Source organism: Anser cygnoides, chromosome 8, assembly GCF_040182565.1.
Source record: "Anser cygnoides isolate HZ-2024a breed goose chromosome 8, Taihu_goose_T2T_genome, whole genome shotgun sequence".
Lineage (NCBI taxonomy): Eukaryota > Metazoa > Chordata > Aves > Anseriformes > Anatidae > Anser > Anser cygnoides.
Genome location: NC_089880.1, coordinates 2,426,723 through 2,454,715, shown reverse-complemented (window position 1 = coordinate 2,454,715; position 27,993 = coordinate 2,426,723). Strand labels below are relative to the sequence as shown.

At 37.8% G+C, this 27,993-nt stretch overlaps 2 protein-coding genes across 13 annotated transcripts in view; both read left to right on the top strand.

Moving 5' to 3' along the window:
- Positions 1-16,249, top strand: part of ARHGAP29 (Rho GTPase activating protein 29) — a 59,366-nt gene extending 43,117 nt beyond the window's left edge. For 5 of the 6 annotated variants that reach the window (XM_048067254.2, XM_067001608.1, XM_048067253.2 and 2 more), the window contains 19 exons: positions 86-146; positions 600-737; positions 1,016-1,080; positions 1,564-1,674; positions 1,804-1,884; positions 2,196-2,384; positions 2,627-2,764; positions 4,926-5,116; positions 6,923-7,089; positions 7,626-7,754; positions 7,886-7,984; positions 9,466-9,629; positions 9,855-10,043; positions 10,208-10,345; positions 11,858-12,090; positions 12,809-13,115; positions 13,276-13,384; positions 13,762-13,878; positions 14,377-16,249. In XM_048067254.2, coding sequence (XP_047923211.2) covers positions 86-146; positions 600-737; positions 1,016-1,080; positions 1,564-1,674; positions 1,804-1,884; positions 2,196-2,384; positions 2,627-2,764; positions 4,926-5,116; positions 6,923-7,089; positions 7,626-7,754; positions 7,886-7,984; positions 9,466-9,629; positions 9,855-10,043; positions 10,208-10,345; positions 11,858-12,090; positions 12,809-13,115; positions 13,276-13,384; positions 13,762-13,878; positions 14,377-15,278 — 3,528 coding nt within the window. In that variant the 3' untranslated portion in view covers positions 15,279-16,249. The remainder of the gene's footprint in view (positions 1-85; positions 147-599; positions 738-1,015; positions 1,081-1,563; positions 1,675-1,803; positions 1,885-2,195; positions 2,385-2,626; positions 2,765-4,925; positions 5,117-6,922; positions 7,090-7,625; positions 7,755-7,885; positions 7,985-9,465; positions 9,630-9,854; positions 10,044-10,207; positions 10,346-11,857; positions 12,091-12,808; positions 13,116-13,275; positions 13,385-13,761; positions 13,879-14,376) is intronic. The other variant, XM_067001607.1, reaches the window with a different exon arrangement.
- A 129-nt stretch (positions 16,250-16,378) lies between these two features.
- The window catches only part of ABCA4 (ATP binding cassette subfamily A member 4), an 81,595-nt gene continuing 69,980 nt past the window's right edge, over positions 16,379-27,993 (top strand). For 4 of the 7 annotated variants that reach the window (XM_067001600.1, XM_013186636.3, XM_067001603.1 and 1 more), the window contains exons 1-6: positions 16,379-18,554; positions 19,834-20,027; positions 20,456-20,618; positions 22,187-22,268; positions 23,137-23,299; positions 27,035-27,127. In XM_067001600.1, coding sequence (XP_066857701.1) covers positions 27,062-27,127 — 66 coding nt within the window. In that variant the 5' untranslated portion in view covers positions 16,379-18,554; positions 19,834-20,027; positions 20,456-20,618; ... (1 more) ...; positions 23,137-23,299; positions 27,035-27,061. Of the gene's footprint in view, positions 18,555-19,833; positions 20,028-20,098; positions 20,619-22,186; positions 22,269-23,136; positions 23,300-27,034; positions 27,128-27,993 lie in introns of those variants that run through there. The other 3 variants (XM_067001598.1, XM_067001597.1, XM_067001599.1) reach the window with 3 other exon arrangements.

The window sequence follows — 27,993 nt, the reverse complement described above, 5'->3', positions numbered from 1 at the left end:
GGTTTAATTTGAAGTTTAATTTTTTGGACTATCAGCTCTAGTGAGAACTTATCTTACCTAACTTGATCTCTTTCCTATACACCAGTCTTTTGAAAATCTGTCTCTGGAGTCTGGGGGTTCACTGCATGAAAGGGATGATATTCAAGGTAGGTCATTCCTTTAATATTTAATAAATACAATTCTGTATATATGTTCTCATCTTCTAAATAAGTTGTTTGGCCACTTTTTGCCAGTAAAATTTCAGTGAAAATAATTTGCTTTTGCAGAGGTTTTGCACTTCTGTGAATAACCACTCTGGGTTGCTTTTTGGGAGAAGGAAAAACAAGACCCGAAGCACTTCTGTATGTCATTGATTAGTGTTTTTTTGGGTTGACTTCTTTAAGAAAGCTATGCTGGCCATATGACTAGTCAAGATAAAATACTATGACCTGTTAATTTGTTCTAAAACCTCTGTCAGTCCTGTTTAGAGTCAACTAGCATTAAAGAACAACTCAAGATGAGAGCTGCTTAAGTATTCACAGTTGGCTAATACTGGCTTTGCTCTCAGTGTGTGGTCATGTCTAAAATTCACTTCTTTGTGTTTGATTCTTTATTTTCAGGACATCTTCGAGCAGAGGAGGTTGATAACATGCTTCTAAGGAATGACAGCGGAATTGAATCAGCTCTGTCCTATGCTAAAGCATGGTCAAAATACACCAAGGATGTAGTCACGTGGGTAGAAAAAAAGCTTAGCTTGGGTGAGTGTTTTTTTCTAGCATTTAATCAGCATTGTCATGATAGAATTAAATCTGTTGTCAGGCCCCTGTGCTGCAGACTGTCGATAATGTGATTTCTAAATCAGTAGCTGTTCCATTGAAGTGGACAGAACACCCATTTCCTATAATTAAAGGCTTGTAACGAAGTGAAGGTAGTCCCCTATGTAGCCTACCTGTTAGAGGAAGAATGTAAAAAGCATTTGGGAGGTGGTATAATAGTTATCATAAACAGTTAATTATGTGATTTATTTTCTTAACAGAAGTTGAGTGTGCTAAAAACCTAGCAAAAATGGCTGAAACTGCTAAAGCTGTTGTTGGACCCCAGGTGAGTACGACTTAGGAGCTCTTTTTAAGTCTTAAATATGCATTAGATGTCTTGAGCAAAAATGAAACTTTGGGGACATTAAGGAATATATTTTTAAGTCAATACAGAATTGATTTATACTGCAAATTACTGTAAAAGATCTGTTGCATTATATCTCTTCCTATCCTCTATGGAAATTTGGATAAATAACTTTTTTGTTGAAAATACAGAGTAGCCTTATGGTATTCAGCGTTGTGGTTTTTATTTTTCTTTCTAACATCTTGTATGTTGTGTAATTTGGACTTGTAGACTTGCCTTCCCAAGTTTTTCGAGTAAAAATGAAAGATAGCTGAGAAATCCCACTTTCGATATTCATACCTGACTTCCACACACACATTAATATTGTATTAAACGTATTTGAAAATCTAGTTCAATTATACTGACACTTAGAACATCGGCTCTACCTTACCTAGAACACTTATGTTTTGTTCTGTATAATTTTAGGATTATATGCCATTCCAACCAATATTCCTTAATGCTTTTCAAAATGATATTGAGAACAATCAGCTCTGGCAACAAACAGCTGCTGCTCTCCAGTCTAACAAATTTGTGCAGGTAAGCTTACAGAAACTGACAAAAATATTGTTTAGGTTTGTAAAAGGTTTTGCAACATCATGGCTTATTTGAAAGAACAAACTTGCAAGCTGTAAGTCTTGACATACTTCTCTAATATTTCCTATCTAGCCCCTTCTGGGAAGAAAAAATGAGTTGGATAAACAAAGGAAAGATATCAAAGAGCTTTGGCAGAGGGAACAGAAAAAAATGGTTGGTATTTTTCATATCTAACAGTGTTCAATCTCAAATTCTTCAAAAGGTCAATATTTTCAAACTATAACTATGCTGTCTAATGTTACACATCTTAATTCACATGTAGAACCCATAGGACTTAATGGATGTAGAATGTAACTGTCAATTTCATGGCATATTCCTATTTGTAAGAGGTTATCCTTCTGTGACTTTGTAGTCTGAACTGAAGAGTACCAACCTGGGCATAACATTTTCTTTAAACATCCCATTAAACAAACAGAAAATGAAAATAATTTCTTTTGCATTTTTTTCTTTGTTGCATTCTGCAGCAAGAGCTGGAAACTGCTCTAAGAAAAGCAAAGTTGCTATATACGCAGCGTCAAGATGAGTATGAGAAGGCGAAATCCTGCACCGCTCGTGCTGAGGAGGAACATCTTAGCTCAAGTGGAAGCTTTGTAAAAGATTTCAGCAAGCAACTGGAAAAAAAACGAAGGCTAGAGGAGGAGGCTCTTCAAAAAGTAAGAGTTTTTTTTTCTTACTTTTAAAGATAAGTCTTAGCTGGTTTTGCTTGTTCTTTCACACAAATGCTCTCAATGGGAATGTTCTGTTGATAATTCTTCATTTAAATCTTGCTGTGCTTTCTGGCTTCTATCCTAAAGGAGAATCTCCTGTTACAATTTGTCACGTGTATGTATTTTTCTTACCTGTTAGTATCAAGGTTTGTTGTCCATCAACCCTTTATACGTGTGTTTTTCCATAGGCTGAAGAGGCCAATGAATACTATAAAGCAAGCATAGCAGAGATTGAAGAAAAAAGAAATGATTTGGAAAGCTTTAAAAGTGATGTCTTAATGCAGCTTCGGGAGCTTATTTTCCAGTGTGATCTTACTCTTAAAGCTGTAAGTATGCTTTTTAAAATAGCTTTGGCAATAAAGTGGCTTGGCCTAATTGTTAAATAGAGCTATATAAAGATTCTTAAGACTGAGAGAAAACTGTGTTGATAGTGTTAACTGCTTAAAATAGAAAGTTTTCAAAGGACAGAGGGCAAGCCAGTAGAAAAAGAAGAAAAACTTTTAATTAATGTTTGTTGTTCCTCTTTGTATTAAGAGGTATTTTTAGTATAAAAAAAAGATGAGAGTATACCCATCTTGAATTTTTAGATGTTTTTGATGAGCTGTTGCACTGCAAGAACCTTGACTACAGAATTCATGTTAAATCTTTCTAGTTATATTGAGGGCAGTAGTATTATCTTGTTACTTTGAGTACAGCTCACATTCCCGTTATTTTTATTTGTGCATTAGCAAAGAAGTTTGGCTCAAGTGTTTGTTAATGCACTGCAGCGTGGAGCCTGCTAGCCTTAAAAACTTTACTGATTACTGCAGTATCTACTGTGACTAATTTAATATACAAATGGGTGTAAATAAGCAAAGGATTGTCAAAATGTTGTATCTACATATACTGGTTGTACAAAACCTTGAGTGCATTTTGCTAATAGATGCATATTTTTATTTAGATGAGATGAAGTCAGATATAGCACTGTGTCATGGGGGGGGGGGGGGGTGACAAAAAAACACAGTAAGCTTAGTAGAAAGCTTAAACCTGTCAGTGCAAGTTTCTCTAGGCTGCAAATTATTCTGAAATCAACAGTTTGAGGAAAAGTAATTCTTAACAACTAGTTGACATTTTAATCTTCATCTTCAACTAACACACTAGCAAGATAAATTTCATTGGCAATTGAATTCTACTTGTGAAAATCAAAAGCCCAAGCTTTTAGCTAGATGATGAAGGAAGTTAGAAATTCTGTTGGACAGCTTAGGAAGATGAAAGTGTTTCTCATTTACAAATAATGGAATGAGCAGGCTTGAATTCCTTACCTGGCTGCATGCTGCCACATTAGTGCAAGCTGGTCAGGTACCAGCTTGTTAAAGGCCAAAGAAGAAGGAAGGTGTGAAGGCAAAAAATCTTTTCCCTTCTGAAAAAGTTGGAGATGTGTTGTGGTTTAAACCAGCTGCCTGCTAAGCACCACACAGCCATTCACTCACTCCCCACCCACAGTGGGATGGGGCAGAGGGAAAGGTAAAAGCTTGTTGATTGAGATAAATATAGTTTAATAGGAAAGAAAAGGAAGGGAAATGATGATGATGATAATAGAATGTACAAAGCAAGTGATAACAATTGCATTGTGTCACTCTGACTGATGCCCATCCTGTCCCCAAGCAGTGGTCCCAGCCACCCCATACAAATTCTTTAGCAAGATGCCATGTGGTATGGAATGTCCCTTTGGCCAGTTTGGGTCAGCCGTCCCAGCTCCTTGAGCACCTGCAGCCTCCTTACTGCCAGGGCAGTATGAGAAGCTGAAAAGTCCTTGTTTTAGTATAAGTAATACTCTGCAACAACTAAAACATCAGTGTGTTATCAGCATTATTCTTATCCTAAATCCAAAACACAGCACAATACCAGCTACTAGGAGGAAAATTGACTCTATCCTAGCAGAAACCGGGGCAAAGCAGTAGCAGTTATTCCTGCAACCCCCTACCTGAAGCAGAAGCCATGAAGTGTCCCCTTCCCTCGTCTCTGACTTGGATAAAGTATTTTAGAAGCTTTATTTTACTTATGTTCAGTTATTCTGCTTTGTTGGGCAAGGCATTTTGTCCTTTTTCATGTCTCAAGGTGATACAGAGCTGATTTGGGTTTGGAACTCAGACTACTTCATTGTAGCATTGACTAACATTCCCAGAGGATGAAAATTGCCTTTTTGGTAGCAACAAACCTTGCTGTGTAAACCTTGTTTCTTTAACCCAAAGTGGGAAAACACTGGAGTTGCCTTTGCTACTTTGAGTATTTGATAACCCAGAGAGCAAAAGAGGAATACTGCCTCATATGAAGTATTTGCAGTAGACATCCAGGAATCTTGCACAAAACCCATCCCTACATGTGTTACTAATTCCTAGCATTTTATAGTATTATTTAAATCACTGTCTGTCATGATGCTAATTTGGGTTGAGCATAGTGAATTGAAATACCTAGTAAATCATGTACAAATTTTTCTCCTCCTAACAGGCAACAGTTAACCTGTTCCAGCTGCAGCATGCTCAGGTTGTATCTCTTCCAGTTAACTGCCAGTCCCTATGTGAGAGTGCCAAACTTTATGACCCTGGTCAGCAGTATTCAGAGTTTGTGAAAAGTTTGCCAAAGGAAGGCATTCCTATTGAATCAGGTTCTTTTGAAACCCGTAGTTCCCAGGTTGATGGGTGAGTCCCAAACTACTTGCGGCATTTCCTTGTTTCAGAATTAAATGCAAGGCATATGTGTTTACCAGTAAAAACTTCCAGAGGAGTAAAATAGTGTTAAATGAATCTTTGTGTTTTATTTTACCATTCTTTATTTCTTTGACACATAATTTGGTGGTTGATTACGTGTAATTTTCACATTCAAACATGACAATGCTTGCTAAAACGTTGACAATTGCTGTGTAAGAATTCACTTGTTACTACTGTAATGTAGATAGTAGTTAATAAGAAAAAAATAAATTTTGAACTCTAAGGTTTACTAGTGTGGTGTGGCAGTAATATTTGATAATTTGTTTTAGAATGCCTGGAAAGGTACTTTTCTCCTTCTGCAGGCCTTGCTACTGTACATTCTTGTATATTGTTTAGGTTTGGAAAACTTCAGGCAGGAAGTTTTGTTTGATTTCTGTCTCTTGCTGTGTGACCAAAAAAAAAGTTCAAGTCCACATATCCCTTTGTTATATAGCTTAATTATTTTTTCCAAGCAGTATGAAATAGCAGCTTTTAATGTTAATCTAGCAAAGATATTGCTAATGTGGAAGTAAAGACAGCAAGACAAAAAGATCTTGTGTCAGTATGCCAAATGCTTTTTCCACCTTTAACTTGTTGAAAAACAGTCATCTTGGCACTAAAGTACCAGAATACCCATTCCAGTCTATATGTTTCACAGTTGTACAGGAAAGTGTCGTCATCATCTTTCAAAAGAGAACTAAATACAAAAACCTAATGCTTGAGTCAGACTTGTACCAACAAAAGCCAGGACATTCAAAGTTAAAGCTGAGATTCTTAGTTCTTGTCTGTCAATTTCCTGCCTTCTAAGACTGATTTAGACATGCTCATAAACTTTGACTTACGGGATTTAACTATCAGTTTCTTGGGGAGCCTCATGAGCATGAAATTTCAAACTCTTTTTATGGTCTCCCAGCTATTTAATGCTTAAGATTCATAGGAGCTTGTTTTTTCTCCTCCCTTCTTCCCTCGTTTTCTTTGACGTGGCCTTGTGATTCTTCATGCACTTGAAGGGATCATTTTTATTGTTCAGGTGTGCATTTATTTAAGGGATAGTAGCTTGGACAAATGCATGTTTTAATGTTTCTTAAGTCTGTTATTTCCTTCAGCTGGACAGGGTAAAACTGATTAAGCAACAACTTCCTGACTTCTAAACTTGGCTGGTAGGCCATTTTGTCCACGGAGTGCTTCAGCATTTTACATTAGACTGCTAACTGTTTTCTGTCCTCATCTTGAGAACAAATATTTCACAATGGACTTAACATCTCTGGTAGCTTCGACATATTTTCTGTTTTTTAGCGAATATTGGTTCTGCAGCAGTATCTAGCAACATTTTAACATCTATATGTTTATAGATGAATAGTGGTGATGGCTGGGCAGAGAATCTTTCATATGAAAGGACTGAGAGTAGGATGCAATAGCCACTAAATTTTTCTGGTCTTCAGCTAAACAGATTTGCTGTATTTGCAAAATCTACCAGACAAAAACCTTGCAAATAAAACCTTGCAGAGATGTGGAAAAGCTGATTTACATGAAAGAAAAAAAAAAAGGAAATTGCACTTATTTAATTAGAAATAAATTGCCTTTTTTAATTTGGGCTTTAGTAATTACAAGTAAAAATACATATGTTCATGAACATTAATGAACAACAATGTTTATTAAATGAAGCATTTTTAGTGCCCTGGCTTGGGGGGGGAACAACTTTGTTGTCTGTTCAATTCTGTTTTATCCACTATTCAAATTACTTTCTTCTTTCCAAAGGGTTTTTAATAAGCACTCAACCAACAGTGTCCATACATCACACGGTAACTTATCTCAGTGTTCAGGAGATTTTCCATCCCAGATGTTAGATGATGTGGGAAGTCCAATTTACCATCGTTCACAAAGGATTGGAGAAAAGAGATCATCCAGCAGCACAGATATCCAAGGTAGTTCTTCTGTATTTCAGCTGCAGTTCAGTCCCTAAATAAAAATATCAGGAAAAATAGGTGCTTGATGTCTCACTGCCAGAAGAAACTTAGCAGTGAAGGGAAAAAAATGCATTTTAAAGTTTGAAGCCTGAAAGCAATTATACATTCAAGTATAAGGAGAAATGGAAAAGTACATGTATATGTAGCTTAGATTCTTCTAGCAAGAAGGGTAAGGGGTAACTCAAATAGTAAGTTCTGTTAAGCTCTGTGTATTGAATTATTTCTGTTGACATTAGCAACTTAATATCCTGTGTTTTCGTAAATACTGCATTGATTTCTGCTTTTCTGCAAAAGTACAAGTGTCAAGTTTTCAAAATTAATTTCTTTCATCCTGAAGCTTTTACAGAAATAAATGCTGTTTTTCACTGCACTGCACGTTCATATAACTTTTGCAATATTTGCCTATTTAGAATATAATCATAGTTACTTTTCTCAATAAAAAGACTGTCACTTTGTCCTTTACATTTGGAATTCTTGGATTTTCTTTCTGAAAGCAATACGAGGGCCACCACCATTCAGATCTTGGTCAGTTGGAAACCAGAGTGGAGGAATGTGCAGTGATTCTGAAAGTGCAGGGGGAAGCAGTGAGTCACGTTCAATGGATTCTCCATCTGCTAGCCCAGGTATAGTTACGCTCACTGCTGTACTAATTTTAAATCTTTTCTTTGGACTGTTTTAAATTAATGAAGACCACTTTATTAGTTTAGGGCAGAAGTGATACTTTCAGCTTCCTGAAATTTTTGTCATCTTCCAGGGGATTTTAAAAGACGACTTCCACGAACACCTTCCACTGGTACTATGTCATCTGCAGATGATCTTGATGAAAGAGAACCACCATCTCCTTCAGACTGTGGTAATGTTGTTTCCGTACCTGAAAATTCCCCCAAAGATGTTTTTGTTGTGGAATTTGTCTTTTTCTCTTTAATGCTCTCAAGAAAAGTACAGTGCTGTGGTTACCAACAGTGTAGTTTTTCAGTACAGTGTATTTTCCACTTGATGTTGGAAGTTGAAAAATAATGTTCAAGTCATTTTAATGAAGTGGTGCTGAATTGTCTTATATTACATTTAGATTAACTTTGTAGGCAACCAGTAAATATTTCTAGTGTTTTCACCCTCATGAGGTAAACATGAATGATCCACTAACCAGTTTCACTTAATATTCATTAACTGCATGGCATTGAGTCAGATATTTAAGATCACTTCATAAAGTCAGGTAAAATGCACAGATATGGAGAGCTGGTAATAGTCAAATCCGTGAAAAAAAAATTCAAATGTTTAGGGGGGTAATTGAGATTTTACCCTTTTGAACATGGAGAAACTGGTTTCATAATGTCTGTCCCACATTTGAACAGACCATTTTTAACTTTCATATGAATTAATTTTTTACTGTATAAAGATGAAGTTGCCACAGGTACTGAAGCCTGAATAACTGGATTATCAGAAATAATTCTAAGGGATATCTGCAGTACCTGCAAACTAGTTCAGCTATATTTGTGGCACTGCTCATTAAAGCATTTAGGAAATCCATTAGTTAGTCCTTATTTCCTAAATATATACTTTGCCTTCTGTGAATGAGCCTGTTGTTAATACTAGTTTAGATTTATTTAAAGCATGGCAACATACCAATTAATGCAAACTTCCATTTGGAATAGTATCTAATCAGTATTTGAGCGTTTAAGAAGCTTTCTGGGCTTTCTAACTGTATGTATTTCTTTCCTATGTTCTACAGATAAAATCTTAATTTTTGTTTCACAGAACTGTTGATAACTTGGAAAAAAAAGTCATGAAAAGCACCAGTTGCTATTGTGTTGTAGAATCCTCTAGAAACTATTTTGGTGTTATCATAGGACACTGAGAATTAGTGATTGGGGAGGAGTCATTGTTTTATATGAGTTCTGCTGTGTGTATTAATTCTTACCATATGCAGTGTATGCTTATGAAGTACTTCTGAAAGATTACAGACCAAACCATAGTGTAATCTTTCATATTCCAGTACGGGACTTTGAAGTAACTAGAAAGAAACTTGCCTGATCTGCATGGTAGCTGGAATTAAATATCCTAGTGTTTTCATGTGCCATTGATAGAAGAGAACTGAAATACTTTATGTAAAACTATTTGATTCTACTTCTATATAATATTATTTGAGGTTAATCTGTTAAATAAACTGTAACAATGCTTTGGTTCCTTGTGATTGAAATGGTTTTGGTTACTTTGATAGTTTCTGTTACAGAACTCCCTGTTCTACAGCACAGTTCTTTAAAAAAAAATAAATAAATAAACAGCCTATCCCAATAGCAGATATTACAATGACTGAAACAAAAAAATTCTCTCCAGGTTTAAATGATCTGACATCTGAAACTGCAAACTCTCCGGGACCTTTTAGAAACACTAATATGTCTAAAGCAGCACAAACACACAAACTGCGGAAGCTGAGAGCACCATCTAAATGCAGAGAATGTGACAGCTTAGTGGTATTTCATGGAGCTGAATGTGAGGAGGTAAGTTGAAAAGTAGTTTGAATTGCTGCTTGGGATTTATGTGAAGTTGGGAGTTTGGGAAACCTACATTTTTCTATCTAAAAAGTACGGACTTTGTGGCTCATAAGCAAAAGCACCACTGACTAATGAATTTTCCTTTTTGTTCACATATGGGGTGACAAACACCAGAGATTTCTTATAGTGTTAGACTGTGTCAAACCATGTACTTTTTTTCCCCCCTTGTAGTGTTCACTTGCATGCCATAAAAAGTGTTTAGAGACTTTAGCTATTCAATGTGGGCACAAAAAACTTCATGGAAGGCTTCACTTGTTTGGAGTGGAATTCGCCCAAGCTGCTAAAAATGTTCCTGATGGCATTCCTTTCATTATCAAAAAGTGCACATCAGAAATTGAAAGCAGAGCACTGAATGTCAAGGTATGCCCAAGTTTGTTTATAAAACTTAAGTATGAACACACTTTTTTTAAAATTAAAAAAAGGCTTTCAAGATGATAATGTTACACTGTTGATTTTCGTCTATATTTTAAGCTTGCACTTGCATTTCGAATTACATTAGAGTTGTGCTGGTCTTTTTATTTCAGGGCATCTATCGTGTGAATGGAGCCAAATCAAGAGTTGAAAAGCTTTGTCAAGCTTTTGAAAACGGAAAGGATTTGGTTGAGCTTTCAGAACTCTATGCACATGATATCAGCAATGTTCTCAAGCTGTATCTCCGCCAGGTATGCACTTCAGAGGTCAAATGGAAAAAACACAGTAGGATAGTATATTTCATTGTACAAGACAAAATCCTTTTCAGCAATCCTGCAGCATAGGCAGATGACCTGAATGCCTTGTATATTCGCAGTAGGCTTTTTTAATTTTCGTATGGAGGCTGTGATATAAGGGCAGGGAAAGCTCTGAGATGGCTGACAGCTTGTATTGCAATCTAGATTCCATGTGATATGATGTTTCCAATCTAGATTTCATGTGATATGGTGTCTCTTAACTACCAGTATCATACACAGACCTAGCTTTTATTTATCCATTTGTAGCGAAGCTGAACTTTTAAAAACCTTTGGTTACTGTGTTTTGGCTGTTATATGTGTAGTTTAAAGCACTGCCATATTCTCATATTCTTGCCTCAATATGCAGACATGCTAAAATATTGCTGTTAATATATGCTAACAATGATTTGATCAAACACTCATAATCATCATAATGATGTGCTCATCATGGAGGGATTGTCCATCTTTTCCTTACAAAAAGGAGATTTAAAGCTTCAGGATTGATTTTTTTCCAAAAGGATTTCAGTGTGCAACCGAAAAGATGAGGCTGGGATGTTGCCCAGTGTGATTACTAAGTCACTCAAAAAAAAAAAAAAAAGTTGTTAAAACTGAGAAGAGCATTCCTTAGCTTCATGGTCCTGTCCTATATACATCACAGTGGGATAGTTTGAGGCACTGTGCTGTATTTTGAATATGGCTTATAACTCTAAAAATAGCTAACTTGTTTTCTTCTGGTCTAATTACTTTTGTAGATAATCTGTTTTTTTAAGTAGACCTGTCCATTTTAAATGTTGAAATAATTCTAGAAACCTGCAGACATTTTTTGACAGAATCCTGAGTTAAACCCTAAAAATCATTATTTACACTAATTATTTTGAGTTTTAACTGGTTTTCCTGCTTTTTGCTTTTGTCTAAACTAGAGCTAGACAAGTAACCAGATTAGGTTTGAGTTTTTTGTCTTTTTCTGTGATTTTTTTTCTTAACATTCACTTGGTAATACGCTATTGTTACGCCAAGAGAATATTGGAATCATGATTTAAAATGCTTTATGGCCTAAAATCCAATAAAAAATAGAATATGGACTAAACTGGATACCACATGTAGTATACTATCAAAGAATGGAGGAAAGAATACTGTGTGTTGTTATCACAAATGTTTTTCATGCATCTGCAGTGTAACACCTTCTCTCACAGCAATCTTGTTATGGAAATAGCTATGTATATTGATAAATGCTCAGTGCTGAAGCTCTTGTAGTAAAGTGCTAGCAAATTTATGGAAAAAAGTGTAGGAGGGAGTCTTTTACTGTTACTGACGTTTGTTTTTGAGAACTTGTTGTTTGAGCTAATAAACAAAGATAAAACGTCATCTAAGAAAATACGCTAGACCAGACAAAGCTGAAGAAAAACAGGAAGCAAACAAATTAAAATTCAGGCTTGAGTAGTTTCTGAAATATTCTTATTTATTCAGCTTCCAGAACCCTTGATTTTGTTTCGGCTTTACAATGAGTTCATTGGACTTGCAAAGGAAAGCCAGAGTGTTAATGAGGAACTGGATGCTAAACAAGCTAGCCCCAAATCAAAGAAAAGGCAGTCAATCTGTATTGAACTGAATAGGATCATCATTAAAATTAAAGACCTTCTGAAACAGCTGCCTGTACCAAACTATAACACTCTTCAGTACCTTATTGGACACCTTCACAGGTGAGAAAAGACTTTAAAATGCAAATTGCTGTTGAAAATTGAGCTGCATGCTAGATGGTGTATACTAGGAAACCACTGTACCCTTCTGGATGACTGTAGAGGAAGAAGTTGCAGGATTTGTTGTCATTTGTCACTGCTTATTCACAGAAATAGTTACATGTGGTTTCGGGTGTGCTGCAGTTATATTATTAGGTCCTATATTACATAACCATATGCCAGAAGAGAATTTAATGAAATCAGGCACGTTCTGACCTTTCAAGAGGTCCTATGGAAAAAGACAGATCTGTATTTGTATTCATCAATTACTCTTACTAGGTGCTTCAAAAGTAGAGTAGAGACTTTATAGTTTGCCTAAGCATGCCATATGTGTAATGATATTGGGTTTAGGTCTTCGAGTTGTCACGTTACTAGATTCTAACCTATATTTCTCAATCTGTTTGCACATACCCTTGCCTACCCTCCTGCCTCATTTACTCAAAATTTCAGATGGTCACAAATAACACTAAATTAGACATAAAAAACACACTGAAAGGGCTTAGTCCAAGTTGCTGTTAAGTGCTGTCATCTTTGATGATTCTGCATGCCATCCAAACCCACCTTCGGTATTTTTGTCTTTTAGCCTCTTTAGACATAACTTAGAATTAATACCTAAAATAATTCTGAAGTAGTGAAATCCCCTCTTACTCTTGTGTTTTTTTTCTCCCCTCTCCTTATGCAGGGTTACAGAACAGTCTGAAGAAAATAAAATGTCGGCCAGCAATCTTGGCATAATATTTGGCCCAACTCTGATCAGGCCACGTCAAACAGATGCTACAGTTTCCTTGTCGTCACTTGTGGATTATCCATATCAGGCACGGATAGTGGAGTTACTCATAACATACTATGAAAAGATATTTGATGTTTCATTGCAACCACTCCTGAGCACATCTCAGTCTGAAGAAGCTGCCATTACAGTCAGAGTTGCATTATCAGGAGGAGAGAGGGAGCCAACGCAGCAGAGGAAGTCATTTGTTGCTGTAAAGGAAGTGAGTGACTTCTCTTGTGCTGATGCAGTGCTACCTGTGCCATCTTCTCTTGTGTTAAATGCTGCAGCATGCTGAAGCACATTTCTGTAAAGGACTTTTTTTTTTTTTTGGAGTCTTTTCTTTTGTTCTCATTTACTTTCACTCTGACTCCTGTTAACAGGGTATTCTGATAGCTCCAATTGAAAACAGAGCTTCAGAAACAGCTGCATTGTTCTTGGAATCAAACAACAGCAAGAATACAAAAGAACAAGTAGATACGTCTGCAACTGGTTAGTGGAATTTTATTCTTGGATGGGCGAATAAAATGCATTTAGATGGATGTGTAGATGCATTAGATTATGGTGCATGCAGCTCTTCAATTCAAACAAGCTAGTCTTGCCTAAAAGCTTGCTTGTCAGTGCTTGATATAATGTTTATCTTTGTAAGAGGAACAGAATTAAATCTTTCTAAAAGCTATCAGAAGTAAATGTGGTTATAGAATCAGTTTAAAGTATTTGTTAAGACAACACAATGGTGAGTGACTTCTTTAGTAAAAAAAAAAAAAAAAAGGTAAAAAAACATTGTGGCTGTGGATTTCTGCAATCTACTATGATGCTCTGAAGCAATATCCAGTGATTAACATATTTTGATCATTGTTTTCTCCCAGAACGTGCATCATTACCTCTTGGTGGTAAACAAGAAGGCTCTGGAAAGAGTAGCTCTCTGGTGGAATCAACAGCTGCAAGCATTTTGGACATTAATATTTCTGCTCCAAAAGAGACAGGTTTGCCTATCCTAGCTATAAATCTTATATAAGATTTTTGTTCTCCTGTTTGCATGTGCTACTACAGTGGTTCATTTTAACGTAGGCATGATTTCCTACACTTTATTCAGGTGTAACTATACACAATCTCTTAATTGTAATGATTTTGAGCTGCTGTTACCAGTTTGGTGATGTTCTGTACGTAGAGTACAACATTCTGAAATGTGTTAAAATCTTAAAAATGGAAAATTATCCAGGAAATGGGAGAGCACTAGCAAAAAAAAAAGTAATGCACTGTCTCTTTGTCTGCTTTCTCCTTAGTCACATCTGTACAATATCTGTTTTACTGTTATTGAAATAATATTTGGTTTTAGTAGGTTGCTCGTAGCTATGTGGAAAGTTATACCTAAAAGCTGTTATCCTATTACAATACCAGCTGTGAAGGAGTCATTAATGAAGATTGTATTCTGTTTGTTAAAGTCTTGCTGACTTGACTAACATCTATTTATGTGTTTCTAGGTGATGCTGTGAGTCTAGCTTCAGAAAAAGACAATGATTCATTTGTTTCTCCAGGTGAAGATGGCTGTAAAATTAACTTACTTCCTGCAAAACCTAATCGTCAAATTAACAAAGTTCCATTGCGGGTTCCAAGGACAAAACTAGCTATTCGCCCTGTGAGCTTACCTGTAGACAGAATACTTCCTCCATGTGTTTTGAATGAAAGAAATACAAAAAATGCAGGAGCAGTAAGTCCAGAGAATCTTGGCAAGAGCCCTACTATCGAAGAAGTTTCAGAGGTAAAGGCACTCCCTGCTGTTAGTACCTGTTGCAGACTTTCTTGTTGTGACACCCAGATGCTGCGAAAAACTTGGGACAAGCAATATAAACAGTATGATATCACAGCAAGGACAGCGATGATTGTGACTAATGTGCCCCAGGAGAACCGAGCACTTGAGAGTGGAACTGTGGGTGCCTTATCTTCATCATGCAGCATGGGTAACAATTCTGCTACCACCGTTCTTCATGTTAAGCCATACTCTCTTTCTGTAAGGTCAGGAAGGACAGCAGCAGAAGGGAATGGTCCTGATGCCAAGCCTGTTGCTACCTTCAGAGCACCAAGAACATTGCAGCCACCCCCAGGGACATTTTATAAACCACCCTCTAACAAATCAAAACAAAGTGAAGAGAGTTCTACCACAAAAGCTTGTGTACCAACCAGTGCTAGCTCGGTGCTTCACCAGGATAATACTGTGAAACTAGCTAGGAGCTCTGTGCCTCCATCAGGTGATCCTGGACAAAACACAGATGGTCAAAAAACTAGCTCAGAGGATGCTCACCCTACAGATCTGAAGCCTGCTTATCAGAGACTGAGACCAAAAAGAATCCAAGAGTTGGAACACAGGGAAGCTCATTTTGTATAGGGTACAAGTTCCTCATGAACTGTATGCAGTTTGTTGATCTTGCCAGGGGATACTTCCCTTTGCCCATTTACCCTTTGCTTTCCCTTGAGAATCTCACTTCTGTGCCATATTGAAGTTATTTTTATATATGCAGCATTTTAAAAATGGGGGGGAGGGGTGGGGAATTGTGAAGGAAATAAGTCGAACTTTTTTGTAATTCAGTGGATTTTCATAAGGATTTATTGCATTCCCAATCTAGATACAGCTAATGGGCTCATTGGATAAGACACAGAGCTTCATTTCATTGTATGGAATGAAGTACTTAATCATAGAGAACTGACTATCACATGTAACAACGAGATGACCCATTTTTCATAATAGATGATGCTAATAAAAATGGAAGGGTTTGTTTACTGTCTAAGCATAAACCAAAGCTTGTAATTTGCTCTGTAGAAGCATTTGTTCAGTTTTATAATCTGTGCAATTACTTTGCTCCTGAAGAGACTTACTTACTGGCCAGCACGGCCAATCATTATGTATCATATGTGTATATTTAGGCAGATATGGTTATCTGTTGCCAGTTTTCTGTGTGTCACTTTAATGTTTTTTGTACAGCAAAGATGCACTTACTGAGCTTTGCTATTCAGAAGCAGCAATCAAACCACATCTAATTTCTTGTATATGTTAGTGAGTGGGACAAATGTGCACAGTCAGTTTCATATGGGTGCCCTTCTGGAGAGACTCAGTTGCAGTGGTGCTGTCTTTCCCAGTGGAATGAAAAGGCAACGATTTGCTTGCTATAGATCAGTTTTGCCATTTAACCTGGTGTAACTGAAATGAAGAGCACGGTTTCCAAGTTTCAGTGAAAGAGCTTGAAAATAACCAAAAATCTGCAGTAGTAAGTGTATCTAATGGTTTTCACTTTGTATTAAATGGTTTTTATGTGTACACTGTTATATTTGCTTTAAAATATATTAACTTGTTAACATTCAGTGACTCTGTGGCTTCTATATCTTCTAACTTATTAAAATACAGACATTGGCCTTTGCAATAGTATAATACTTTTCTGCATCTGTCTTTGGGGGGATGGTTACACTTTCCTTAATCAGGTTACAGTTAATTTGACCCTTTCTAAAATGCTATAGAGCACAGTTAGCATAGTACTTTCTAAAAATAACTAAAAGGACTCTAAGGATAGGAAGAGCAAAGAAACAATTTTCTGTTTTACAGCGTTAAACATACTGAACTTTTCTACTCCATTCCCTTAGTCCTTCCTCCCAAAATGCCCAAGTAAATCCCACGTTGCTTTCAGTGGACATAATCTGATTTTAGTTTCCAGAACAAAAGATGATAAACTCACAATACAGAGCTTCAATTTCCTTGTCATCTTAGCACAGAGGCACAGCCCACATACTTGCCAAAGGCCATGCTAGCACTAGTCAATTCTGGTCATGGCATGAGCCATTTTCTTAGGGTGCTGCCTCGTGAAGCCTGAGGATGCCAGCCAGACAACTCCTTCTGGCCAGACTGACATTTCAAGCTGTATAATAAAATTAGAGGAGCACTATGGCTTCTTGAAGTAGAAGGGAGTTTCTTCCATTTTGAGAGTGGAGGAGGGAAAAAATTTGCTTTGTGAGCAGACATAGCATTAATGAAATCTAGAGGCACGGTAGCAGAACATTATAGCACAGTTGTGAAAAGGTGATATCTGTATGGATTAGGACTGCATGATGGCAAGTTCATTTTTGAACTTCAGTTAAATCTATTGCCTCACTATATTTTTAAATACTTTAGCGTATGTCCAGTACTGAATATGGTAATGGATTAAATTCTAATAAAAGTTTTGATACTTTTAGTTAGTGGTTGTCAGGTGAATGGAGGGCCTCCAGCACTCCCCTGTGCAGGCTGCTGAGATGGAGAATCAGTGTGTGCACTGGTCTGTGGGAACAAATAGACCTGTTTCTCAACCAAGGTGTAACTTTAGCTGCTACTGGCCAAGTTACCATCATGTTTTTTACATGCCATCCATGTATGTCGGGCTAGTGTGAAATGCTTCTGCTGTTTCTAGTGTGCTTCAGCTCTTTGGACACTTTCTGTAGGCAGGCTCCCAGAAGGTTGGGCTGAGCACGGGTGAGGGCAGCGTTGCAAGACGCAGATGCTATAATGCTATAGCAGGTTATTTTTATGGTTATTTGAATGGTTTATCCCTTTCAAACTGCGTGTCTCAAAGTATCGGGGCTAACTGCTACGTGTGCTTGGTAACCTCGTAGGCGTGTTTTGTGTGGTACGAGTGCAGCAGCTAGCGCACTTCTGAAAACAAGGCGTTTGCGTGAGGTGAGGCGCCGAGCAGCGACCCCGCTGTCCTTCAGCCGGGGGGCCGCCCTGCCCGGCCCCGACCGCTCACAGGGGGCCGGAGGCAGCGATCTCTTTTAAAAAGTATTTCTAAATTCTTCGTAAGCCGCTGTATCTCGGTTTTAAGCCCTTCTGCTGGGGGTGGCGCAGCGGGGCCTTCCCGCCCGCGGGGAGAAACGCCTCAGCGGGCCGGAGGCGTGAGGGACGTGGCGGGGCGGGCCCCCAGCACGGCTCCGGGGGTAGCAGGGCCGTAAGGCTGACGGGAAAGGCGCTGGTTTTCTTTTTGACTGGAAATGTTACGAATGGGCCCTATTGTTTGTTTCTATTCTGATGCAAATTTCTCCAGGTCTTGCGTTTGGAGTTGCTTTACCGCAGCCGAATTGCTGCAATCCCACCCACCTCCCTCAGGTGACAGGACTCTGGGTCACGCAAAGTGCGAGCCCCCTGCGGCTTGCCCTCCGGGGAGGAAACCTTTCTGTGTCAGATTTGCTTGGTAATTAGGTTTTCTGAAGTTGTAATGCACTGCCTCATCCCTCTTAAAGCTTTGGCAGAGTACTGACTTCCATAATTCCCTGACCTAATTAGTCATGACAGCTGTTTGTTTAGCAGGGCCCCTAATGCTACCAGAACTACCCTTCTGACACCATCTTTTCAAATGCACGGTTTGTTCAGATCGGAGGGAAAATCTTAAAGGAATATCAGCTTCCTGGTCCATATACCAGTTGTGCCTGTCCTGTTCAAACCGAATATAAGGGAGGTTTTTTATTCAGGAGGTCTTAAAGTTGCAGATTGAGCTGTTCTGCATCAAGCGCAGGATTAAAACAATCTCCTTACCATTGAGCAGTGTTATTTTGCATCTAAGATACGTGTTTCTCTGCAGCCAAGCTGAACGTTTCCTTCAGAAATCTTTCTCTTTCCCATAGCACAGCAGTGCTCACGCATGAGGTAAGCTTTTGTGGTAAGTTTTCCAGTATTTTATTGCTTCTCCTTAAGTCCTTGTTTTGCTTGCAAATCCATGAATTCTTTAGCTCCTGTAGTGTAGTAAAGGCCTAACTGAGGTCATCTGAAAGCCAGCACAAAATGCTGTGTGAATGCTGTCAGTGTGTGTATGGTAACATTGGTAATCTAGCTCAGATCATGTTTGTACTTTTTAAGTGACTCCTCTACATATTACTCTGTGATCTCAGCACACAAGCCTGACTGGTTTTGGATGAGATTAATCTGAGATGTGCTTCAGCAGTGTACCTGATGTGCTTCAGTTGGTAATGTGTGGTCTGTGGGGCCAGACTGGAGATACCTGAAGCAACTGAGACACCGTGTCTGGGTGCTGAGCCCTCAGCACTCACTCTTTTACTCTACAGATTTACTTTTATAAGGTCATCACGCTTGTTAATGTACACAAACTTACTGTGCTGGGAAAATGGGGCAAATCATTTTGGCTTTCCACTAGCAAAGCTGTAGGGGTGGTTCTGTGATATTTAGAAATAATGCTATTTTATATAAGCATGTCAACATGTAAATAAATTACATAGCAGGAGGCTTCAGAACAAGAGTTTCTATCTGCATGCCCATTCTTCTTTGTAGAGGAAGGAGAGTTTGGCTTCAAATACAGATGTGTGGGATCTTGAAAAGTATTTTCGCTCACAAATAGAAGAAAAAGGCATCCTAAATCTCCCAAAATGTAAAATGTTAGAGAAGGGTGAATGCTAGGAAAAAGCCCTTGTGCTCCTGGTTGGCAGAAGTTTCTAGGTGAAGTAAACCAAATTATGCTAGACTAGAAAACACTCCTTCCGAGTTTGTACTTTGGTATGCTTTGCAATTGTTTAATCACTGCGTGTCCTGTGTAGATAGGGGTCATTAGCCCTCCACTGACTCTACGTGTCACAGGATCTGTTTAAGGTGCCACATTTGCCTGTTTTGAAATGTGGAGGAATCTGTCTGATTCTGTTTACCTTTGATTCTTAGGAGCATGCACCTTTCAAAAAAGAAGTTTTTCTAGGGTTTTTCTTACTCTCTGATTTCTTGCCAGTGCACCCCTCAAATCGTTACATCAGTAACGTTATGAATTGTACAGTTTTCACTAGTTTCTGTGCACTGATTTCTTTGTGGTCTTTTCAAGTGGCACAACTCAGTTCTCTTTTTTCTCTCTTTTCTTTAATTCTTTCACTAGCTGCCATTTCCAAGAAGTACCATTTGACCCCAACTGCATGTTCTTGTCCTTCAGGTCATGCCTTATCTGATTCATAGAGGCTTCTAAAACCCAGCAGGAAAAACATGAAAAACCTTCCACTTGGGTTTTCCACAGGAGTTTAGAATAACTGGATACAAAAATTACCTTAACTCAGGAAATCCCATCCTGACTCTGTGCATCATAGTTTTCTCGATGTGCACACATCAGTGTATCTGCTTGTCTGTAAGGTATGTTTACATACACACTCCTTTGGTTTGCCTCAGCAAAATTGTGTTAGCATTTAATTGTGTTAGCATTTAATTGTGTTAGCTTTCTAGCTAACGTAGCTAAACGTAGAAGAGAAACATACCGCATCATTATCCTTGTGATGTAAAAATCTAATTAGGGGAGATTAGTTTAATCTGTTAGAGCTGTCTCTGCATACCATGCAGGCAGCAACAAAATAGCAATTTTCTTAAAATAACTTGAGTTCATCTCAAGGCTAAAATGTTTGTTTGCTGAATAAAAGAAATTGTCTGATTGCCTCAGACATAGCAGCAGTGCTTAAGCACAAGCTGCAGCTTACTAGCAGCACTAGTGTCTCTGTTTTGCAGTGCCATTAGTCAGAGTGGACTTCCTTCTGCAGGTTCATAAAGCCCTTTGTTTCTTTGTTAAGATTGCAGCAGGGCCATGATATGAACGCAGCCAACAGAAATTAGACCAAGGCCACGTGTAAACGATGAGATTGCCACGTAATTCTTCCTGAAGAAAGACATCTTGAAGTCGTTGGTTTAGGCAACAAATCTGTGCAGCAGCTTGAATGTCCTGAGATAGTCATGGTAAGGAAGCAGGGTGCTAAGTGCTGTGCTGTGCTTTCAGAGCTGCAGTGTGGTCTGATGTAAACTTATAGATTATCAAATTCAGTGAAGCAGATTTCTGTGGAGGATTCCCAAAGGTCTTCCAAGAGCCCTGCGAGGGAGAAAGAAATGGGCAAATGCTGCCACAACCTTTTTCATTGTTTTTTAAATAATGAAGGTTGGAGTAGTGCTCAACTCCTACTTGGAAGAACAGCCCCAGTGAGGCAGTGAGGGACGTTATGATAATGCTCATACAGAGCCACTGCCTGACAGAAACGCTGGTGGGAGTCTTTGCTGCATTGTCGTCTATTGAAACCCTTAAAGATGAAAAATCTGTTGAAAAACAAACCAAACCCTTAGTGTTCGTTCAGTGCTTTTTTGCTTCTGTGTCTGACCTTTAACAGGTACTACTTGGGGATAATTTATCTTGGAGATGTGCAGTGAGTCATTTAATCCTAATATGTAACTGGATATAGTAAATATTAGTTGAAGGACAAAGCTTGCTGAAAAGTTCTCTGAACGCATCTCTGGAGGTGAGAACTAGAACACATACAGCCAGGCTATATTCAGCTTACTGTGTTTCTGTGGGAGCTTGCAGCTTGCTGACATTTTAGAAGTTCTAGAAAACCTAACATTGAAGAAGCCTTGGATGAGAAGAACGGACTTCTTTCTCCTATAGTGGTGTTATGAAATGGTTACTTCTGTGTCTCACTCTCTCTGTTCCTTTAGAGTGATGATCCATGAAGAAATGTACTGAACTACCTTACCTGGCTATTTTTGCACACGCAGACACTAGAAGAACAAATTTCCAATGAGTTTCACAAGGGAAGTGTGGCAGCAACAGCAAAAACATTCATTTTGTCATAGTCAAGTGTGAAAATGAACTGGGTAAAAAAATATTTTTCTCCAGTTACTGCAGGTTTGATTTGTCTAGACAGCCCAGAAGAAATTCCCAGTCTCTAGAACATTGTCTCTTATAGAGAAAAATACTTGTGCCACCTTCATAAAACAAATGGAGCTTAGAGGAAGTGTTGAAATTCCTATGAACTAAGTGTTGAAGTAGTGGGAAAGGCTTGTGTCTTCTCTAAGACCATAGCAGCAGACATAGAGTTGAAGGAATCTGCTTATAAAGTTACTAAGGTCAGTGCTTAGATTAAACAATCTAAGAATTAATTAACACACTGCATTGTTCTTAACCTGGTAATGAAGTAGTCCGATATGTCAGTACCCTTGGAGCTCAGGGGCTCAGGGTCCTCAGCAGAAGCGGGAACATAGTGAAGGTATTGATTAAATTGATAAAATAGAAGTACAATACCTGAAGAAATACACAGTTAAGAGAATTTCTTGATAGCTTTTATTAATAAGGTATAATGGGTACAGTATAAACAGGGTTAGAGTACCCTTTGCTAACTGCTATTTACAATCTGGAGAAAGAATGCTTTACTGAACCTCCAGGATTAAGTCAGGGAAGAGCTATTGTTCGTTGTTGGCAGCCAGTCAAAATATGAAACCTACTCCACATGATGTGGATTTGTTTAACTCATTTTTAGGCCTCCCTGTTACCTAACATGAAGTAAAATACAGAGGCATCTGATTTGGTCTACTACTGTCTTCTGCCTCATTTACTGTCAGGTGAGAAATAAATGCTTAACTTAATTTCTAACGGCTTTTTGTAGTTCCAGCTGTAATACTAGAATGTCAAGGTTTTAAAAGCTGTCACTATATTTCCCTGTTGAAGGGCAAAAGCTAGAAAAAAAATGAAGAAAAAGCCCCTTTTTATGACTTTATTTTTTAAAGATATTTTTATGCCTTGCTTGTTTGCTTGTTTCTTTCTGATGTCATCCTGAAGGTAGTAAGATAGGATTGAACTTTGAGAAATTAGTTTTTTTAAATATAAAAGTTAATTTATTTCTACTGATTTAAAATCAGTATTTAGCTTTGTTACATTGTGTAGTAAAACTAGTGGTAATGATTGATGTAACTAATTGTTTCACTTGTCTTCTGTCAATAATACATATAATTTTTTTCTGAATGTATGCAGCAAATCATTTTTCTATGTTATCGTACTAACAGCTAGGAAAAAAGGAAGAAAACACAGAAGAAGTGCCATTTTTTATTTTCCTGTGGTTTGGGAATTTGTAATAGTCTTCCCACGCTTCAGCAGTATGCTGCTGATGGAACCAAGTTATTTTTGTTGACCCTTACACTCAGCCCCCGGAAGGGGAAATCAGTTCCTGCAAAAGGAAAATTAACAATCCAGAGATTTATGTATGCCATGGATATAAGTCACATCCTTTGAGCTTGTTATCTTCAGGCAGCAAATGCATGCCATTCTAAATATTAACAAACTTGATTTGCATTAGCTTCTTTTGAAAAGCTGAATGAACAGTTCTTAATGTGGCGGGGTTTTTTGTTTTTGTTGTTGTTTTCTGCTTTTTAGGAGGGGGTTTAATATCTGTGTTAATAAACTTAACTTTTTTGGTAACTGAATTTCTTCTAGTGCCTGTGGTGTTCCTAACTGTAGTTGTCTCAAGCCACGGCTGATCTTGCGATCTGGATGCTGCTGCCTTTAAGAATGAAGGTAGATCTACAGCATGACTAATCACTTCAGAAGTTCACGTACCTCCAGAGCCCACGTGGAGTTCTCGACGCATTGTTGCTAGGTACTATTTTTAGCATGGACCTACTCAGTAATTAAATTGCACTGTTTTGCTCTACTTAAATTAGTAGAGCTTGAATCTTGACGATACAGTTCTATGTTAGTCTGTTGAGTAATGCCTAGATAGGGAAGGATATTTCGGGACTGAAAATGAGTTACTGCTTATTTATTCTGTCCTGCCACAGAATCTGAGGTTTATCTCACCACTGTCTTCTGATTGCACTATTTTAGTTCTTTTTTCCTACACTTCTGTTCCATGTTTACCTGTCTAATTTAGGTTTCTAAGCTGTATAAGGTTAAGACAATTAGTCTTAACAGACTTAAGACAAAGACAACAGTCATAATTGTGAAAGTGTTCCATTTAGGAAAGCAAGCTTCTTTCCACTTAGCTCCTAATTAAGGTTTAATAAACAAGGCAGTCTGGGGAAATATAAATATGCAGTAAAATTAGAAATGTTTCTAAAATATGTCTGCAGAGCAAAATAGAATCTTTCTTCATGTTTTATATGTTGTCTGCACCTCAAGTATTAATGCTATAATTTAAATATCTTGGTTTAGAATAAAAAGAAAAATGTTTTTATATTCTGATTTATTTAGCAGAATCTTAACCTTGGCAATCAGTCTAGTAATCACTGTTTTCTTTCTTTCACTGATTCCTTTGCAATTTTTACATGTTAATTAGGTTGTCTATCATTAAGGAGTTACTTCTCTTATAAGGAATCTCTCTCCCGATCGCTCTCAACAGCCCTAACTAGCAAGGTTTAATGTAGAAGGACAATCTGGATAACCTTACTTGTGTCCCTTTTTCTTTCCAAGGTTATTAGTTCTGTCTTGTTTACTACTTAAATGCCAAGTCTCAGAAAAGTAGCTAAATTTTCTAGGGCAAATGTTAACAGCCATTTTATCTGGCAGTCCTAACCCCATTCATGACCTTGCAATTTTTACTTGCTAACAACAATAGTGAAAGTTACAGGGTGGTGCAGGTATGTCATACATTGTGAGCAATATGGGAACATGAGCTGACAGACTCTGTATTACTAGGGAATCTCTCAGGGAGATAGAAACAACATATTGGATAGTTCAGTAATGAGCCAAGAGGAAGAAGAGGAGAGGCCAGACCACTGGCAGAGCACATATTTTATGGCCTTGACATGAAGGCTGGAATTTCCTTTCACAGCTGTTGCAGAAAGATTGCAGAGTGTCCACCTGGGGTATAGAGGAGGGTGAGAGAAGCTAGAACAGAACTGGCCTTTTCCCATTTTTCCAGCTGTAGGATTCATTCTTCGGAACACCAACAGGTTAGAGATCCCTGGGTGATGTAAGGGTGTCAGAAAGCCATCTGACTGCTCGTAGTCAGCAGCTCTGTGAAGAGAACCTCAGTGGAAACCCTTAAGGGGTTGCAGGCATGCCACACTAATGGCAACAGCAAGCTGGTTGCTGCTGGAGCTGCCTGCAACTAAATATATATATAAACTTGGCTTTCCAAGGGAGAAAGTTCTTATGAGCCATCAGCCTGTTCAGCTGCAGAACCTGCTGTCAGTAGTGAAACTGCCAAAATCTTGTCTTGTCTTGAAGGTCAGACAATTGTATTATTTTTTTTTTTTTCATGGGATCTAAACCCTTCCAACAGTTAATTGCTCAGAAGTGCTCTGGATTGGGTAAACATCTGAAGAACTAGATGTGCTTCTTTTCAATTACTGAGGAAAAGAGGGAAAAAAAAGTGAATGTTACTGTCTGAATTTCAGCCTTTTCTATCACCCATGTATATGTAGGAATCAAATGGTCAATCTGAAACTTGATACAGATTTTCTTTCTCACTCTTCTGTATTCAGGTGTTTGGTCTCAAAGTAAGACTTCAATTTTGTTCCCTCTGTTAAACGGTCAAAATAGGCCTCAAATCCCATCAGTGTGAAGCTGGATCTCCCAGAACAAAATTGTTGTCTGCTGCATGTCATTCTGCCTGTTTAGGATCTTAATGCTCTCTGTACCATAAGGACCACTTTTCAACGCAGTTGCGTGGAATTGGTCAGTCACTCAAAGCAGTGGGTTTATTTTGTTCCCTTTAGATTTTATCCACTCAAGCTGGGAAGCTGTTGCAATCCAAAAGTGTACGTCTTCAAACCATCAGATGTTAATCCATTTACACTTTACAACAGCAATAGCTTTTTATAGCTGGTCTCATTTCCTGTGTTGTTCTAGAACTTGAGTTATTACAGTTGACGGACTAACACTGAGAATTACATGAAACTCTTAACCTACAAAATATGGGAAATGATGCAGGTTTTGTCATCATCAGCTTTGCATGGATTTTTTTCTGCAGAATTGATGTCTTGTTATTTGGTCCCCAGTAAGCAGCATAGACAATTCTAGCTAAGCCTGGTCTCAGATGCCCTGCCCCAATCTCTTCCATGTTCAGTGTGTCAGAAGAGACCTGCATGTTTTTTAGGAATATTTTCCAGCAGGTGCCAGCCCCTCTAACCAGTGCTGTCTTCCTGCTGCCTGTTGAGGACTGAATTTGTTTTCAGATCTTAAAATGTGCACCTGAGAAGATTTTCTGAAATGGTCAGAGAGTTATTACTGATTTTTGTGTCAACTAATGCTGTGTTGACAGGTTAGGACAATATATTCTTACATGCTCTCCAAGTCTTGCCTCTTAAAACAAAACAAGATTTCCTCCACTTAATAGATTTTCTACAAACAAAATTCTAGACGAACAGCGGCAAGAGAGACTCAACAAATCACTTAATCTGTGAGCAGTTTTGCCTGTGCAATTCTTGATAGAGATTTGGGTAATATCCAACAAACAGATCTGCTTCATCATTCTTATAATCAGAAAGTGCTTTCCAATTGTTAACTTACATCTCCTTTCCACTGACTCCCAGTTACTAATCAGCCATGAAGAAACTACTCTCTAATCCCATAAGGCAGCTATAAAGTAGGAGGTGTATATAGGAGCAAATTGTTTCCTTTATTTTTGAATATGTCCCTGTATGTGGAAGGTATCTGTTTAGACTTATGTGTCCAATTCTCTTTCTTTTTGAGGGTAAAAATTCACGGTGGTTAAAATGAGGCATGAATCTAGAAAGCAGAGCATACAGTGGCTTAAATTCTATTGTATCCCCTGTAAAGTGTCCTACAAGTCGCTGAATTTAAAAACCTGTAAATCTGAGATCCTGTTGTTTTTTTTTGTTTCTTTTTTATTTTGTTTTAAATGGCAGCAAAATTAATTTGCCTTTCCAAAACCCATTCCAAGATGTGCTTATCAATGTACATTTATAGTGTCTAAATGGAAAGACTAATTCTGCCATTATTGTAAGTATTTTTTATGTAAAGTAATATCCACTTGGAAATCCATGTTTTCTTGGAAAACAAAAAATTATTTTGAAAACACTGATTTAATCTGATAAAGCAGTTAATTGTTGCATCATTTCATTACTTTCAAGTCCAAGTTAATAGCTGGATTCAATCTTAGTGACATTTTTTCACTTGAAAGAAATGCTTTTCCTCTCTCTTGCTTTTTGCTGATAAAATGTGTCACAGGAAACAGCCTCCAAACAAAGGAAAACCACAATTTTTCATGTGTGATAGTGTATCAAGTGCAAAATTACACAGTGCAGACAATGACAGGAACCAATCTCTACAATAACATAATCTTAAAATAAGAACAGAAAACAGTTTTGTTGGTCTGAGATCTGCTTAAATTGTCAGCTGAGAAATGTCAATGTATCCTTTGCCACAGGTTAGCTAGAACGGTTGGTGCAGAAGAATGAACTTCCTTAGACAAATCAGACTTCTACTCTGGAAGAACTGGATTCTTCGGAAAAGACAGAAGGTAAAATATTAGTCTTTGGATTTTAGCTTTGGACCATGCAGTCCCCTGGATGAAACGACTGGTGATACATTTATCCACATATAAAAATCACAAATTCCTGACAGAATCAAATGAGACTGGGATATTGTCTTGTGCAGTTTGCAAAGATGTTTCTTGCAGACAGTGTTGCATTGTTTTCCTTGTTTGTTTTACAAATACTACAGCATACAAGGAGAAGAGTTGTGGGCAGTAATATTTTGTTACATTCATAGAAGAAGATCTGTTGTCAGGAAAATGTGGGCTCAGGGAAATTTGATTCCTAATTTTAGATTTGCTCCTTACACCCAACTGCTTTTAGAAGTGAATCCAATTAGGGACCTAAAGCTCAATTATTTTTTTTTCTTTATGTGCTTGAATATCATGATAAATAAAGTGAAAGTCAGAGAAGTATTTTAAATCCTTTCAATCCTTCTAGATCTTATGACACTTAGTCATGGATTAGAGCAGATTTATCTATTAGTTTCTACTGTATTTCACCTTTTTTTTTTCTTCTTTTTTTTTCGAATTTTCTTGGTCAAAACCCTAAGACAGGGTCATGGTCGTATGATATACTGCGACTGCCTCTGTCAAGCTGTTTTTCATGGAAAGTTCCCTTTGAGCTCATATAGAGAAAGACCAACCATTTCAAACTAAAAATAATAAGGAGCTACAGTCAGGCAGCTGTGAAGCTGTAACAGTCATGCAGATGATTTTGTCTTGATAACAGACATCAGTAGGATCAAACAGAATCGGGATAAGTTGAAATGCTTGCCTATGCTGTCCTGATTTTTTCTGTGCCATCATTGTTTGAAAGTTGTAATAAATGTATCCAGAGTTGCTTGGAACCA